The sequence below is a fragment of the Pleurodeles waltl genome, chromosome 1_1, assembly GCF_031143425.1.
Source record: "Pleurodeles waltl isolate 20211129_DDA chromosome 1_1, aPleWal1.hap1.20221129, whole genome shotgun sequence".
NCBI classification, from domain to species: domain Eukaryota; kingdom Metazoa; phylum Chordata; class Amphibia; order Caudata; family Salamandridae; genus Pleurodeles; species Pleurodeles waltl.
Window position 1 is genome coordinate 870,460,390 of NC_090436.1, and position 18,219 is coordinate 870,478,608.

General features: G+C 46.7%; 1 protein-coding gene across 1 annotated transcript in view; it reads left to right on the plus strand.

Annotated features, from left to right (window-relative positions):
- The window catches only part of LOC138302579 (F-box/LRR-repeat protein 2-like), a 473,996-nt gene that overhangs the window by 411,458 nt on the left and 44,319 nt on the right, over positions 1-18,219 (plus strand). Inside the window, exon 11 of the mRNA XM_069242590.1 lies at positions 4,500-4,616. Coding sequence (XP_069098691.1) covers positions 4,500-4,616 — 117 coding nt within the window. The remainder of the gene's footprint in view (positions 1-4,499; positions 4,617-18,219) is intronic.

Genomic DNA, 18,219 nt, shown 5'->3' on the forward strand with positions numbered 1-18,219 from the left:
GCCACCGCTTAGTCTGATGATCATACTACCTTGTATACGCTTTCTCTTCACTGGTCTTGTAAGTTGAGGGCAGACAACAATGATAGGAGTGCACTGGTGATTACAGGGGCTCCCCTAGGGCAGGCGGCCACTTCCGAGTTCCCTGCAGCTCAACAGAACACTTCAAATGCACCTTGTCGTACAAACATTGGTCATGAGTGACTTTTTTGAGTGCTGCCAATATTCCAGAGGAAAGAGCACTCCGCACAAAACCATACACATGACCTACAAAAACAGTCTTAAAACGCCAATAACTCTGAGCCAAAACTAGTGATTATGTGCATCATCTGGATTAGTGGTGGACAACTTTCATGTAGTGTTTACCTGGGGAATCATGGAGCACCCAAGGGCCCACAATGATGTCGGTTGATATGAATATGAAACAGTTATTTTTTAATGAAGAACATTTTTAGTGATCCTCCAGCCAGAGAATACTCCTTTAAGGTGACTATAATGTTCCCTGTGTCACTCAAAGGGAGCACTCTGATTGTCTGGCCAGATCCCAACATTTGAATAAGGCTGCAATTCATGGAGTCATTTAGGAATCACGTGGAGGAGTGGGGGGGTCACAGCTGCCACCTTTGGCTTGCCTCTTGTGACCCCTAGCACTGCCTTTGTGACCCCTGGCCTCAAGGGTAGCAAAATCAGGGGCAAGAGCACGGTGGGCTCTGCATTCCTTATTGTCTGCCAGTTTTTAATTATACTATTAGTGAATAATATTCCAATATTTACTATTAGTGTAATTTAAAATGGAGCACACTTAGGACCTATGGTAGCAGCTGTGGTAAGTAAAGTTGTTTTAAATGTATGTTGTATGCATGCTTGTAGGTGAAAGTGTGTTTGAGAGAGCAGGTATGTATATTTTGAGAAAATGTTTCTGTATGTGTAAGCATGTGTGTGATTAACAGTGAATGGGAGTCAAGTGATTGGTAGTGAGTGAAACTGTGTGAGACTGAGTCTCAGATTTACTATCCTTTGACACAAGACACATTGCACCAAAGTTGCAGTTCTGCCTTAAGTCAAAGTGCAAGAGAAAACTCGCTCCATATCCTGTAATATCTGGCACATTTTTTCTCAACCAGTATTGCGGCACACTTTTAGCAGCCATGGGCTAAAACACATACTCTTGTACCACAGTGGAAGGTGTGCACATTCTCTGTAGCATAGGTTTTGTATTGGAATGGATTCATTCCAAAACAAAAACTATGTTTTGAGTCATTTCACATTTTGCATATGTACTGTTCAGTACAGCACAGGTGCAAAGTTCGAAAAACAAGAAGAAATAAAAATAATTATCTTTGTTATGCCTGCCTCAGGGAGGCATCCAGTTTTGGTTCAAATACCTAGCTACCAAGGTTTGTAGAAAGGGATTTGCATGAAAACATACAAGTGGTTGCATGGGAACCCCCATGCACCATCCATGAAACCTCCCCCATACAAAATAATACAAATCAACACAGCACAGCTTTGGGTTACTTTGTGATACTATTCAATGTAAATCCTCAACTGCGATGTTAGGTCATGTGTCATGCCTTCCTGTGAAAGATCAGGCTGAGGCGGTCATATGAGTAACTTCCTGTGACATCATTGAGTTCAATTGTTATGTGATGTCACTTTTGCTACCCTTGATATTCACTCCACTGGACTGACCACCACTGCATCCTCTTCTCCTTCATGAAACTCCCCCCACCCCCCACCCACCACGGACAACACACCACACCATACCGAATGTGGGACAAGATCCCCATAGAACACCTGAATGCCAAACTCGCACAAGCTCCACCCCCATCACCAACGACCCCAACATTGCTGCCCACAACTTCACACAATGGTTAACAACCTGCGCAGACTCCCTCACCCCACAGAAAAGTAACAACAACACCCGCACCGTCAAGCCCGCCCATGGTTCACCACTGAACTCCAAGCCTCCAAGTGTGAATGCTGCAAAATTGAGAAAGCATGGCGCCAAGAGCCTTCAATGATCAACTTCTCCGCTCAAAACAACCATACGCAAACACCACCAACTCATCCAGACCACCAAACGGTCTTACTACAAAGAACGCATAGATAGTAACTCACACAACAGCAAGGAACTCTTTACCATTGTCAAAGAGCTCACCAAACCCAAATCCAGCACCATCTACCCCCTCCACCCAAAACCTTTGCAACTCCCTCTCCAACTACTTTCACCTCAAAATCTTAGACATACACAACAGTTTCACATCATCCGCACCCACCGTCACCACCACCGACACCACTGACATGACCAACAGCACAACGCCCCCCCACACCAACCAACTACACACCTGGTCCCCAACCGACAACGAAGAAACCAAAAAAACATGAACTCCATCCATTCAGGCTCCCCCACAGACCCCTGCCCCCACCACATTTTCAACAAAGCCAGCCCAATTATCGCTCCCCAGCTCCGCGCCGTAATCAACAGCTCCTTCGATGCCGCAACCTTCCTAGACACCTGGAAGCATGCTGAAGTCAACGCGCTCCTCAAAAAAACCAAAGCAGACCTGGAAGACCTCACAAACTACCGCCCCATCTCTCTTCTCCCCTTCCCCGCCAAGGTCGCTGAGAAGATAGTGAACTCCAGACTGTCTCACTTCCTAGAGGAAAACAATGCACTTGATGCCTCCCAGTCTAGATTCCGCAAGAACCACAGCACTGAGACCGCCCTCATCGCCTGCACAGACAACATCAGAACCAGAGTGGACAAGGGAGAGACTGTCGCCCTTATCCTCCTGGACCTCTCCGCAGCTTTCAACACTGTTTGCCACCAAATCCTCAGCGCACACCTTTTTAACGCAGGAATCTGACACAAGGCCCTAGACTTGCACACCTCCTTCCTCACCAAAAGAACCCAGAAAGTCCACCTCCCTCCCTTTCAGTCCCCAGCAACCAAGATCATCTGCGGGGTCCCCCAAGGATCCTCCCTCAGCCCTACCCTCTTCAACATTTACATGGCCCGGCACGCCAACATCCTCCACCCCCATGGAATCACCATCATCTCGTACGCAGACAACACCCAGCTCATCATCTTCCAGGAACCCTTCCACCGCCAAGACAAACCTCCACGCTGGACTCCTCGACATCGTCAAATGGATGACAGCAAAAACTCAACTCCAACAAAACAGAAATCATCATCTTTGGCCCCAAAAAAGACAGTATGGGATGACTCTTGGTGGCCCACCCCCAACACCCTCCACCCACGCATGCAACCTTGACATCATCTTAGACTCATCTCTCTCCTGGCCCAGCAGATCAACACCATATCTCCTGTTTCAGCACCCTTCGCATGCTATGGAAGACCTTCAAATGGATTCCCATAGAAACCAGAAAAACAGTCACCCATGCACTCATCAGCAGCAAATTGGACTACGGCAAAGCCCTCTACGCTGGTACCACAACCAAGCTTCAGCAAAAACTCCAGCGAATCCAGAACGCAGCCGCACGTCTCATCCTCAACCTCACACTCCACGAACACATCTCCGCTCACCTCAGATCCCTTCACTGGCTGCCCATCAGCAAAAGGATCATCTTCAAAGTTCTTATCCACGCTCACAAAACCCTCCACAATACTGGACCAGCCTACCTCAACAAACGAGTAAACTTCCACGCACCTACTCGACTTCACTCTGCTGACTTTGCCCTCGCCACAGTCCCTCGCATCCAACGCACCACCTCCGGCGGCAGATCCTTCTCCCGCCTCGCCTCCAAGACCTGGAACTCCCTCCCCACCAACCTACGTAAGACCCAGGACCTCCTAACTTTCAGAAAGCACCTCAAGACATGGCTTTTTGAGCAGTAAACAGCAACCCTCTACCCCTCTCCCCCAGCGCCCTGAGACCCTATTGGGTGAGTAGTGCGCTTAATAAATATTTGGATTGATTGATTGATTGATTGAACTGACGTCCATGCTGCAAATCACTCTTATGAGCTATGTTTTTACTGAGTTGTGAAGGAAGTCGAGAGAACCTTGTACAAAGAGCGCTGTTGAATGGAATGAGCATTGCAAACATAAACTTCACCACAGTATCAATGTGTTAATTTGCTGTGCTCCTTAGCAGTGGGATGTTCTAATCATAACATGAAACAGAAATACCTCACTGGTTTTAAAAAAAATCATCTAAAAGTTTTTAAAGAAAACCTCTTGTGGCAGTAAGCAATCAGCCAGAATATCAATCTGGACGATGGATCTTACTTCTCTTTCTTTAAAAAACGAATTGATTAAAAGCAAAAGCGATTTGGAATTCCAGTTCACGTACTGAACATGCAAAGCTGTCCAAGGTAATTTACTTTTAGTAATATTAGCAGAATGCCAAAAATTTAAAATATTGTAAATCTGACTATTTTAGATTTTAATTGATAACGTTATAAAAGTATTCTTTTTCCATAAACTTGCTTAAACGTGTACACTTCCTTCAATTCTACTCATTCTCTCCTTGTAGATATCTTGATGTAAGTGGGTGTAAAAAGGTAACAGACACTGGGATCCAGGCCCTAGTAAGAACCTGCCATCAACTTTGTTATCTTGATCTAAGTTCGACGGGAACTGGCAAAAGAGGGTAAGAAATGCTAAGGCTTGGCCCTAGCTCCCATTTTAACTAATATCTAGTGTTTTTCATTTTTTAGCTTTGTGTTTTTAAGAGGCTAGTTTAAATGCAAAATTAGGTGTACTACGAATGTGCATAAAAAAATTTCAGTACTTATTGCAACAACCACACATTACTAAGCTCATTTTGGCATAAGAACATGATGTACCATGGGCAAGTTGTTTTCATAATTTAGCTGCAAATACAGAGCAGCATTGATTTTTTAGCTATAGCACGTTTTTGGGGAAATCTACTTAAATGTCTTGCATTTTGAGAATCAGTAAAATCACAAATGTGTGAATTATTAATCTTGCAGCTGTTAGTTATTAACAAATTTATGACAGTGTGTCATGATAACATCACCTAAAGCATAAGAAGAATGGTCGCAAAACCCCAGAAGAAACTAATGAGGAAAACTCACAAAAAGAGAGTGTGTGTGTAGGGGGGGGGGGGGGGTGGAGTCTGGCCCCGGATGAAGATGGCTGACTGACTTTGGTGCTCCATCGAGCTGGGAGGCCCAAGAGAGCAAAATTCAGCCATCTGGTGTCTCTGGTCACCCCTATTTCCTCACCAGAACCACACCTACAAGGCACTACACAACATAGGACCGGCATATCTCAACTACCACCTCACCTTCTACGTACACAACAGACGTCTCCATTTCTCCCAGCTCGTCCTTGCAGCCATCCCCAAAATCCAGAAAAGTACAGCAGGAGGAAGATCCTTCTCCTACCTAGCAGCCCGACATGGAACGCACTACCTCTCAAGCTCAGGCAGACAGCATCATTGAAGCAGTTCAGGAAGGACCTCAAAACCTGGCTCTTTGACTGAGCAGCACACCCAGATACAGCTCCTTGAGACCCAATGGGTGATTAGCAGCGCTCTACTGATCCTTGATTGATTGATTGAACGGTTGAAGTTGTCGGGGTGCAGTCTTGAAGGCACCATTCGCACCTCAACGGACAACAGTAGGCACAGAGTCTCCTGACCCAGCCACTGGGAGCCCGGCCTGCACAGAGGGGAAGGCAATCCCTGTCTGGCTGCTCAGAGCGGTGCATGAGAGCAGCTTGCTTCTAGCTGTGCACACTGCTGCCGGCCTCTGCAGACATCCCAGCAGAGCTCAGGGGGCCCAAGGTCAGTTGTGCCAATACCTTTTGGCATGCAAGACACCCTTATTGGAGGTTGCCGGTACCCCAGCGTAGACAACATGGGGCCCGAGTGCCACTCTGCTGGGGAGGGGTGGTACAGGGTACCTGGGTTACTTAGACTGTCCCATACGTGACTTACTCACCTCTTGCATTGCTGAACCTCCTCTACCCCACCAGCAAGCAGCTCTGATGTACAGCCTCCCTACTTCCACGGCTGACTCGCCTTTCACTGTCCATTGCCTCCCCTCTCCCCTCCCCCCACAGGGGTCCAAATGCCAACCTTGCTCCTGCTATCCACTCCACAGGCTCGCATTAGGACCACCTACTAGACATTGTCTGTCATCGAGGACCAACCACACACCAGCCTGAGATGGCATCCAGGAAACAGACGAGACAGCTGCTTTTCACAGAGGTGGTCTCCCATACTAAACCCTTGCCCCCTCCACAAGGTACTGCAGAGCCCACAATGGACCTGAACCTCAAAGAGATAAAAGCAGTAGCATATAGGCTAGAGGCCATGAATGTGAAAAGACCTAACAGCTGAAACAAAGTCAATCTGCACTGAGATTTCTGTGTTATAGGATTCAAACTGTTAGAACGAGGCTGTGGATTAGGGGCGGCAGCACCAACGTTTGTGGAATACTGAGTCAATCCTACACTGTCTTGGCAGCTGTTGGCCCAACTCTTTCGGCTACCCAGTAGCATCTCACACAAACCTGAAAGTAAAGGTATTTTTTGGCAGCCTGAATATGGCATTCTGTGACTTCTCAGGGGAAGTTGTTGTTGTCAAGTCTCACCCCTTTCGCTCGTTAGCAAAAGGTCTCATACACACACACACAGGCAAAGAAAGAGATGCTGGGTGGTTTTCAATATATGTATTGAAAAGACTGCAAATTACAATAAAATATATGAGCTTCAATTATTAGGGCAATGAGGCATAACAGTATTAGAAAATAAACAGTCCCAATATATTGGAATAACATACATAGGTGAGAGCATAGCAGTGATAGCCCAATCTGTTTGTTCTTAGTTCATGAGAGGAGCACCCATCCCCATTACCTGAACAATAGGGGTCTGCCCGCTGTCTCCTGGGTTAGCCGTAGAGACTGGGCCGAGGTCAGGAATAAAATGGTATGCAGCATGGATGGAGTCCTGGGTGTAATTACCTCCTTGTCGTCCTTTGGCCAACACACTGTTTTATAAGAAAACATATTTTCATTGCGTGAAAAGGCCTGATTTAGGCAAGTGCCTGAGTGTCTGACTGATTTCAAACTCGTATGGTGACAATTGCTATCTGGGTTACCATGTACTCAGACTCATCAACCTTAGACAGGGGCACATGGTGAAATGTTGTGCACAGAATAATAATAACAATGTTTTCACAGACTCACAAAGTTACAGCTGATTATAAAATAAAAACATTCCCACTGAAAGCAGGAAAACTAAAAATGAATGAAATTAAATAAATGAATCAGAACACATATGTAGGTTAAGGGGCACAGGGCACAGGCATAAGCTAAGCTTAAATATATGTGCCGAAGCAGAGTGTAAGATGAACCCACAACATCTGGCTTCCACAACAAGCTGGAAGCACAGGACTACTGCCTATCCCCCTTCGAATCCAGGATTGAGCTCCTGCGGCACACAGACCTGGAACTCTTTGCTTTGCACGAGAAGATGATGAACCTTGAGGTCTGGAGCCACAGGGACAGTGCATGCTTCTTCGGGATCCCAGAGAAAGTAGAGGGCACCAATGTCATAGGCTTCCTTCGCGACTTCTTGCCAAACCTCTTGGGATTAATTTTTAACCTGTGCTTGAGATGAAGAAGGCACATAGAATGAGGCTGAGATGAGCCTTGGCCCAGTCTGGCCGAAGGCCCAATATAGACTGCTTCCTCCGGTATGAGCAGGTACAGCAGATCATAACAGCGGGGTGAGTTCATGGGTCAGCCAACTTCGATGATCACAAAATGTAGGTGGCAGTGTACATGTTCAAGGAGATCAATTACCGGTTGAGGGATTTCTTCTCTCTCCGGCCACAACTCTGCAAATAGGACATCAAATTTTGCCTCTTCTTACTGGCACATATGCGGATCACCATGGATGGCAAATGCAAGGACTTTTACCACCTTGGAGAGCTCCAGACCTTGTTGGACAGACTACATGAAGGGGCAGTATATACTACCCCTTGCCCTCGACCTCTCTGCTGTGGTGGAAGATCCCACATTTCCCCTCACCCCATCATTATAAGCCACCCCCCCACCAAGGTCTTGTGGCTGGACGACCAATGACCACCACCTCCCTGGGTCCCAAATCCCCATCCCAATTCTTGCCACTGGCCTAAGCCTAACACAGAGCTTGCTCCCCACCTTTAACCTCCCCCAAATCCACTGGTCCCAAGGCCTCCCAGATTCTGTGGCCCCTCAGGTTTAGACCCACCGACTACAGCTGGTAGGGCAAGCTACACAGCAATTTTATTTGCATAATTGGTTTGTGTTTACAGTGTTGAGTTTATTAATATATTGCTTTCTCCCTTGCACCCCCCACACCAGGGCTTTTTCCCCTCCTTTATTTTATTTCTTCTTCTTTCAGTCTCGGTCAGACACATCCCCTACTTTGCTTCACTTCTCCTCATTACTAATCATCCCTCCTTGCTCACCCTCCAATACCTGTGGCCATCCTCTCCCTGCTGTTCATGAATTCCACGGACTGACCCATAGGGCCTGATCGGCCAATCTGCCCATCCCGCATTACTCACAAGCCTCAGGCCTGCCCCAACCCCCCACCACCGTTTTTTGCGGTCACCATGTCCTTGCAAGCACAATAAAGTGCTCTTGTACCTCAAGTCCAGGTGTGCCGACGCAGCTCTTCTCCAGGAGATGCACCTCACTGAAGCGGAAGCAGAGCTCAAGTGGGACTGGGTGGGCAAAGGGATACATAGCTGCTATCCCCCACAGGCTGAAGACATCTTTCCAGCTTCCTGGAATGCATGCAATGTAGCCATTCTGATATGGAGATCACTGCCCCACGTTGTGCTGTAGGCCTGGGGTCGACCCACAGGGCCGATACGTGTTCGCCTAACTGAAGATCAGTGGAAAGGTACTATGCGTAGGCTCTGTGTACGCACCCACTGGCCCATATTGCCCCTTCTTTCTCTGGCTCACACGCATGTTGAGGGAGATAGACATGGCCAGCATCTTAGATAGACCCCTGCAAGGGGACATTAAGGAAGACCATGGCCTCCACAATGTGTGGTGTCTCTTACACCCAGCAGACTGGCAGACCGGGAATACACCTACCTGTCCCCGGTTCATGGCATGCAATCACGATTAACCTTCTTCCAATTCATAAACCCTGGCACCTCAACTTGTCCTGCTACAACCAATCCGATGAGCAAGAACCAACTCAAAGCCCAAGTGCAAACCTACCATGAACACAACAAAAGTTTGTTTGACTCAACCCTGACTTTGTGGTCGAGGCGACAATCAGGAGTCAGTTGATGTCCAACAGACAGTGGGAGAGCAGCAGAGGGCACTTGAAGTGGATATAGGCCGTCTCAATAGTGCCTACACAGCCCACCTTTCTAACACCACTAGGTGCAGCCTTCAGAAGGCGTACATGGACCTCAATACCCTCTTTACCACCAAAACTGAGTACACATTCCAGAAGCTGAAGTACCATCATTAAAAACAGGGGAGAAAGCAGGAAGAATACTGGTGACGCAGCTCAGGTAGAGGGAGGCTGGAATGACCATACACATAATCACCACCTACTCGTGGGCATTGGTCATCAAACCACAAGAAATGGCATTTGCGTTCGCTTCGTACTAAAAGATTTGCTACTCCCCGGAAATTGCTTCAGAGGTGACACAGACAGGCACCTTTCTGGATGGTGTCCATTTATCCTGCCTAACAGAAGTTGGCAGGAGGCTGCTTCATGGTGCTGTCACCCAGGAGGAGATCATGCAGACCATCTCGAGCCTGCCCTATCACAAGGACCCGGGTGGGGGTGGCTTCCCGGCAGAGTTCAACAAGTAGACAAAGGGGGAGGTGGTGGACCTCCTCCTTGAGGCCTTCGCTAAGATTAATGGCTTGGGCTCCTTGAGCTTGCTATCCAACAGGGCGCTGATATTTGTTCTCCTCAAACCAGGGAAGGATCTCCTCTTTTGCAGCAGCTATCGTCCAATATCCCTGCTTAATGTGGATGCAAAATTACTGACCAGCACATTGGTCACCCGCCACAAAAGAGTCCTCCTGTCCCTTATTCACTATTCACAAGTGGGGTTTGACCCTGGTCGCCTGTTGCGCAACCACTTCCGCACCCTTGCTCATGCAGTCTGGGTGGCAGCTGACCTCCCGGAAGAGGCCTTGGCTCTGTCTTTAAACGATAAGAAGGCCTTCATCAGGATAGAATGGGACTACCTTTTTGCTGTGCTCCATGAATTTGATTTCAGTAATTACTTAATTTCCAGAGTGCGTTGCCTCTAAGGCTCCCCCTCTGTGCAGGTACTACAGGGGTTTTCTTTCTGATCCTTTCCCGGATTGCAGTTGTACCCACCAGGGATGTCCACTCTCTCCCTCTGCTATTTGTGCTGCTGATGGAGCCATTGATGGCATCTTTGCACTAGTCGAACCAAACTGAGGACATGCCCACACCCAGAGGTCCCTCAATGCTGTATTTTTACGCGAATTACATCTGCTCACACGATTGGCCCTGCCATCCTCCAACCCCGCAGTACTGGTGATCATTGACACCTGTGTGATGATATCTGTCTATAAAGTAAATTGGAGGAAGAGCAAGGCCCTCTGCCTGTAAGGGATTACCACATGCACCACCATCACTGGATACCTATTCCAGTGGAAGAGTACCCATCTTGGGTATCTGGGCATCCTTGTTAACAGAGGCCTGGAACACATAGCGACAGGCAATCTAGACCCACTCATGGAGCGAGTGTGGTTGGACTTTGCGAAATGGTCCCACCTGAACCTCTCTCTCTGGGGTCAGACTCAGGTGGTGAAAATTGTCACCTTAGCATAGTTCACAGATGTGTTATGCATGTTTACCCCACAGATACTCCTCTCAACAGTCCATCAGGTGGACAAGGCCATTACAGCTTTCATCTGGGGTCAAACTAGATCTCGTCTGGTGGTCTGGAAACGTATCGCAAGGGGCTTAAGTCTACCATCCGCGGAGCATTTCTGCATGGCCCCCCACCAAGCACAAATGGCATGCATACATACCTGGGTCCAAGAACCCCTGCTGTGAGTCACTTATGAGAAAAGACTCCAGTAGGGCCCACCAGGGCTGCAGACCCTCTACCCCCCGGGACTTCGAACCGTATGCTACAGGCCATGTATGCCACCATGACATGAGCTCACAAGCTCCTTTCTGTGGATGCACACCTACATGATAAAACTTCCATTTGTAACAACAATGGTATCTGCATGCTTGCCTGGGACCCTGACACAGAACAGGGATTCAAACCATCACACATCTGCTCTCTCTCAGTGAACTCAAATCCTTCAAGGTGCTATGGGAGGAATTTGGGCCTTTCCACCTAACCAACAGTGGCACTGCGCACAATTACTCATCACCGCCCTCGCAGGTGCCAAGATCTGTATCCTGAGACATTGGCACTCTCCACCACTACCGTCACATGAGAAATGGCTCACACCCATGTACAAAACCACATCCGATAAAAAGGTAACCTCTAACCTGATGAACAAAGCTGACCTGTTTCTTACTAGATGGTCCCCCTTTCTGTGGGAGGACTCGCCCCCCACCCACCCTGACTCGACTCTTTTCCTCCGATAGCCTCCTCCCGCTGCCCCTTTCCCCCTCATTCCCTACCTGCAGCTGTATCCATTTCCCCTCATCATCTCACCCATGGACTCCGCCCTCCCGACTGAGCCATCCTCCCAAACTCTGATCCCCCGACTCCCTCCCTGCGTTCATTTTTATTTTCAACCTTTTTATTCCCCCTTTTCCTGCTTTCATGTCCTGTACTTTTTTCTCCCTCACCTCTTCTGTAGCCTGTTCCACCTCCTTCCACAGACTATGCTATCACCTCCTGGTTTGAATTGTTGTTCCATCCCCCATGCTAGTATTGTCTGATAAAAGTGCATGTAACACTCTCAATTTTGTGTCCGGTATGGACATACATGTCACTGTTTTCACTGTTGTTCCTTGGAACTTTATTGATACCAATAAAAATGATTTAAACAAAAAAAAACAGAGACTGGCAAAGGGCTGAAAGAGAATAGAGGTATTTCCAGAGGAAATATGAATGTCCACTGACATTGACATTGAGCAAGTGTTCAAAGAGGAGGGAAAACTGTGGTGCATCTTCAAATAGTTTGAGTTCAAAGGTTAAGCAGGCCACGTGGCTACAGATGTAATAAAATGTGGATGCCTTTGAAGTGCCATATAGAGAAATATAGGGAAATATGATACAGCGGCTGACACCCCAGGAGCGCATGTGAACTCAGCAGTGATGTATATGGAACTGTCACATTATTCATGCAACTACCTCTTGAAGATACAAGTACGACACAGTACAAATCATCTGGCACAGCACTAATGCCGCAAGTCATGTTTCCCCAACACAGTTCATTCTTTTAAACGTACACCATACGTTCAGGGCCATGAAAGTTACAGAGCATCCAGTATGTCACGTATGTCAGCACTCAAAATCGTACATTTTCCCACCACAGATATTGATATGATCTTCCTTCTCCCATAAAGACCATGACCAAGACTTGTTAACACTTGACCTTTGCACAATTATCCCCCAGCCAGTCCCTTATGAACAGCTCAGCGAGAACCATGTTAACCATGACTTAAAGTCGTAGATGTAGACACTAATCATGCGATTAATAGGAACACCACAAAACCTACCTCAAGAGCAACAGAAGAGAATGTGTCATAATTGACCAAGAACGTTTGGACAGGCAGAGCTACCAGTTATGAGTGCATATGTGAATAAGTAACATGATTCAGAATAGCCCATGATAGACAAATGCATCTTCTCAGTAGTCATCTTACAATACAGGTATATGGTGTACATGTCTTAAAGACCAGCACCAAAAACAAATCCGATGTGCATGAGGGAACTTGATTTAAATTCTTCAAAAGTCCAGGCTATGAGCCAAAATGAGTCTCACTATGGACATGGTTAATTATATGTTCCAGCTCATGAGAAAACAAAAAACATCCCCATGCCTCACTATTACACCATGTAAGTGCTACCATATCACCACTAAGCTCAACCTTCTCTGCCACAGAAGAAGGCCTGGTACAATAAAATCGCAGTCAGGTTATTGACTGACATAACTATCATGCTTAAATATCGTTTATAAAAAAAAAGCATTCAGTACACATTATTTAAATTAGACGATATTTCTATAGATGATATTCTGACATACAACCCAGAGCATTCACGTCTGTAAATGTACAGAGCGCCGGTTAAATACACTGCCCTGTGCTTGGCACTTAGTCAGCCCAATATGCTCCAGTGCACGGTTCCTGCGTCGGTATGCCGTGGCATTTTCAAAAGCTGCAAGTCTGTACAGACTTGTTCCACGTTGCCCAGACTATGAGGCTCCTTATGATTAAATAGTTAGGTCACCTCCACCACCTCCTACGTACCACAGCAGTATAACATCACCCCTATTTTCTGTAGGAATGTACTTCATGGGCACTGTTTGGAGCTCTAATATGTTAGAATTTTTTGTTGGCATATCGGGCCTCGAAATTAACATTTTTCGAAGTAGAATGTGTGCAGACAGACCCTCTCCCTATTTAGTGCTATAAAAGTGATGTTGGATGAAGACTTCACTTTTTCCTCATACACCATGAGCATGTACAATAAAAGCTGTGTGCAGAAGATTTTGTAATATGTAGAGTAATAGAAAAGAGATTTAGCCATTGGTTAGACTATCGAGCAGCATGACAGCGCGTAAAATTCGGTTTCCTGCACTACAGGCGCATCCTTAACATACTGTACTATAAAGCCTATTTCTGCATTAATTACTGAATTATCTACTTTACAAAAGAAGAAAGCTTTTCCTGAGAAACTGATTTGCGTCAGAGGCAGGAGAATTCCTTAATAACAGCAGGTGCAATTAGAACATTTCTTTTCATCAGTGTACCATCTTTTCAGAAGCCAAGAGCCCGCTAATTAAAATATACAGATGAGAATGGGCAAGGATGCGAAGTGCTTTTGTGAGTCCATTTTTATTTTCTAATCCCGGGCAACGAAGCACTAAGTGGGTAGATTTGGTTTCAGCGTCACTATGGCAACGGTTCCAATTTGCCCCTTATGATCTTTCTTCCATAGACTTTGGCCACACTAGAATTTGTGTTTTTCATCTTTGTAGTGGTTCTATTAATTTGCTTCCTCTGTGCTTTAAGGAAAATGTGCTATATATTTGCATACTAGTACTTTCTGCGCTTGTAGACATGCTCATGATAGGACAGACCATGTACAGGCTACTTCCATAGACGTCAATTAGACCATTGTTGAATTGGTAATTGCCTTCCATTTTGCGTTTGAAGTAGGGTGGCAAGTCTGATGCACATGATGAAGTTGATGTGCGAAAACAGTACTACATTGTGCAAAAACATTTGGTGCTCCCACCAGCGAAAGGCGGGTGGTAATTGCTTGAGTAAAATTGTGGAAAAAGCATGGTAAATATTTTACTGTGTGATCAGCCTCATATTTATTCACGAAATGCTAAGCTAGGATACAATTCCATTTAGCTTTGACATAATAACTCCTAATTTAGCGTCAGGCTTTTGATAAGGACCAAAGACCATGGGGGTGATTCTGACCGCGGCGGACGGCGGTCGCCGCCCGCCAAGCGGTTCCCGCCGAAAGACTGCGGCGGTCATTCTGGCTTTCCCACTGGGCTGGCGGGCGACCGCCGAAAGTCCGCCCGCCAGCCCAGCGGGAAACACCCTTCCCACGAGGACGCCGGCTCAGAATGGAGCCGGCGGAGTGGGAAGGTGCGACGGGTGCAGTTGCACCCGTCGCGAATTTCAGTGTCTGCAAAGCAGACACTGAAATTCTTTGTGGGGCCCTCTTACGGGGGCCCCTGCAGTGCCCATGCCACTGGCATGGGCACTGCAGGGGCCCCCAGGGGCCCCGCGGCACCCCCTACCGCCATCCTGTTCCTGGCGGGTGGATGGCGGTAGGGGGTGTCAGAATCCCCATGGTGGCGGAGCGCGCTCCGCCGCCATGGAGGATTCTCAAGGGCAGCGGGAAGTCGGCGGTACACCGCCGACTTTCCATTTCTGGCCGCGGCTGAACCGCCGCAGTCAGAATGCCCAGCGGTGCACCGCCAGCCTGTTGGCGGTGCTACCGCCGACCTCCGCCATGGCGGTAATTACCGCCAGGGTCAGAATGACCCCCAATGTCTCTCTGTGGCCATAGCAGCACCAGAGAAGGTACTGGTACCCTCAGATTACCTGGATATTATGGACAATATCCATAAGGTTGTTATAGTTCAGCAGCTTGTTATGTTAATAATAGCAAACTTCTACATTATCCTATATATGGTTTCAGTCCCACTAAAGAGAGTTTCTGATATGTTTTAATGTATTTATTAAACCAACTCTTCAAGTACTCAGTTGATCAAAGCAATACACACTAGTGGTGTTCATTCAAGTATATTTATCAAACTGTGGAGTGTTTCATTTGCAACTATTTACATCTGGTATATGAAGGAAAGATACAAATGTTCTTGTTGGGCAGTTAATATAAGCCACCAAACACCATTACAATTTTACATGTATTGCTATGACACGTTTATATCATGAGAATTTTCGTTGGTATCCTCAAGGCAGATCAGTGTTACCGCATATCATTATTACTCCATATGCCATACCACTTCAAAGCAATGTTCAATCCCAGTTTAGGAGAAATTACATTTTACGTAGTTGCGTGTTCAACTAGGGTGATATTGTCAATCATATATGTTTTTCATCAAATACCTCTTTTTCTTGACCTACCCCAATTTGTATATCTATCCCTGGTCTTTGCACAACAAAGACAACTCCAGAAAAGCAGAGTGACTGGGAAAATACTCAAGCTGCATGTTGGATGGTCAGCTCACCGGGTTAGTTGACATAGAGCACTGAAATAAAACCCTCCAGTTGATAGATGTGAACTCAAATTTTTGCCCACAGATCTCCAGCAGGAGACTGTTCATCAGAGCTTCTAAAGCAGTGGCTGCACTAATTCAGTTTTACATCCAAAAGTTTAGCACCGGCTTGCACCATTCCTGAGCGCCAGCCGGGCGTCATATTTATGGAATGGTGCAAGCCGATCCAAAGGGTGGGCTAGCGTAAAAAAAAATGACATTAGACAGGTGGGGCTGGCGGTATGGGAGAAAAGGGTTTTGCACCAAAAAATTATCTTAGGCTGGTTAGAGGCAAAAAAAATGCCTCTAACCAGCCTAGCATCATTTTCTGACGCAAAACCATCACTACCACGTGGCTCAGGTCTTAGAAAGACAGGAGTCATGCCCACCACTCCAATGACCAGCACAGGGGACCAGTGTCCCCTGGGCATGGCTGTTGCACCCTGTGCCATACAGGGGGCCCCAAGTTGGGCCCCTGATGGTACTTTAATTAGAAAATAAACCAACTTACCTATACTTACCCTACTTACCTGGGCTGGGGTCCCCCATCCTCCTGTGTCCCTCTGGTGTGGATGAGGGGGTTCCTGGGGCTTGAGGAGGGCGCCTGTGGACCCATTCCACAGGTGCCCTCCTCACCTGTGGAAATGTGTCCACAGGTTCCCTAAAGCCTGGTCTGACCCAGTCATTCAGTAATGGTGCAAAGTAAGCTTTGCACCATTATTTAGCCCCTCCTACCACCCGTACATCATTTTAGCACGGGGATAAATATGGGGCTTTCGTGTTAGCACCATTTTTTACATGGGAACACCTACCTTGCATCTAATTGACGCAATTGGGGTCACACATCTAAAAAATGGTGCAAACTCCAATATTTTGACGTTAAACGTGTCTAACATCAAAATATAAATATGGAGTTAGTTTCATGCCGAATTTGCGTAAAGAAATATATGCAAATTCAGCGCAAATGGAGTATAAACATGCCCCTCAGTGTTTTAAATGGACAGGTACTATCCGGTAGGGAGTAACTGCGCTCCTTTAACTTGACACAGAAATTACCTGCACTTCTCAGTGGTGCATTTAATAGGCGGCTACAGGCACATCTCAGGAGCAAACAGGTACTCTACATAGTGAGAACTTGCACATCTACATTTCCATTTCAAGCACTGATAACACTTATGACACCAAATGGTTTTTGTAGCGTATGGAGAACAAGTACGCGGAAACAAGTTGTTATGTGAATAGGTACTTTATTTTAGCCGTGGCTCTGCTCCTTCACATACATTGCTTGTGTCCTCAGTCTGACTTCAACTATCAAAGCTCAAGGAGGAAAGGAAACATCAGGGGCAGCTCCTCCATATGGACGGAGGAGCGTCACCCCTCTGCAAATCCTTTCACAAGGAAGGAATAATAAACTGTTTATTATTCCTTCCTTGTGAAAGGGGCGGGCCACAGGGGTGACGAGCAGGGGGGAGTGCACTATGCACTCCCTTCACTGCGCATGTATGTGTGGCCCGCCATCTATGGCCGGCCAAACATACATGCGCAGTAGGCTGTTTCCAGCCCGGCAAGAGAGCCTGAACAGGCTCTCAGTCAGCCTGCGAGCGCCCAGCCAGAGTTCTCCCAGCCAATCCTGATGCTGCTTTGAGCAGTGTCAGCATTGGCCACAGGGCAGACTTGGAGCCTGTGCCTGCAGCCTTCAGGAGAAAGAGGAGCAGCACGGCACGGGAGCCGAGGTACGTTTTTAAATGTTTTATTTTATTTTAAATTATTATGCGACCCCGCCCCACTCATAGCCCTCACCCCGCGCTTCGCCCCGTCCCCAGGAATCCCCATGAGCCTCGACTGCGAAACACTATACCATTCTTCCCACTTAACAGAGAATATAAAAAAAAAATACAATTAAATATAATCATACATTTAATGTCAAATTAAAAATCTTTACATAAACAAGATAACTTGTGACAATAAAAACATAGGCTTCCGCATCATCCTGTTTTAAAACACATATTCAGTGAATTATTCTTGGAGTTTAGTAGTAAAACCAGACGTCTGAAATCTTCCTCTCCTTTTAAAATTGTGTGTTCAACACCACCTGAGCACTGAGCTCCTTTTGCCCCATTATGATCTGTTCTGTCATTCACCTTCATGTCACCATCAATAGACAATACTCCTGTAGAGTTCATGACTGCATTTCTTCTTCTGTACGCCATCACTTTCAGCACAAACATTTTCCACATTTAAATCTCTTGTCAAACTGATCCTGCCAAATCATCATCAAAGATAGCA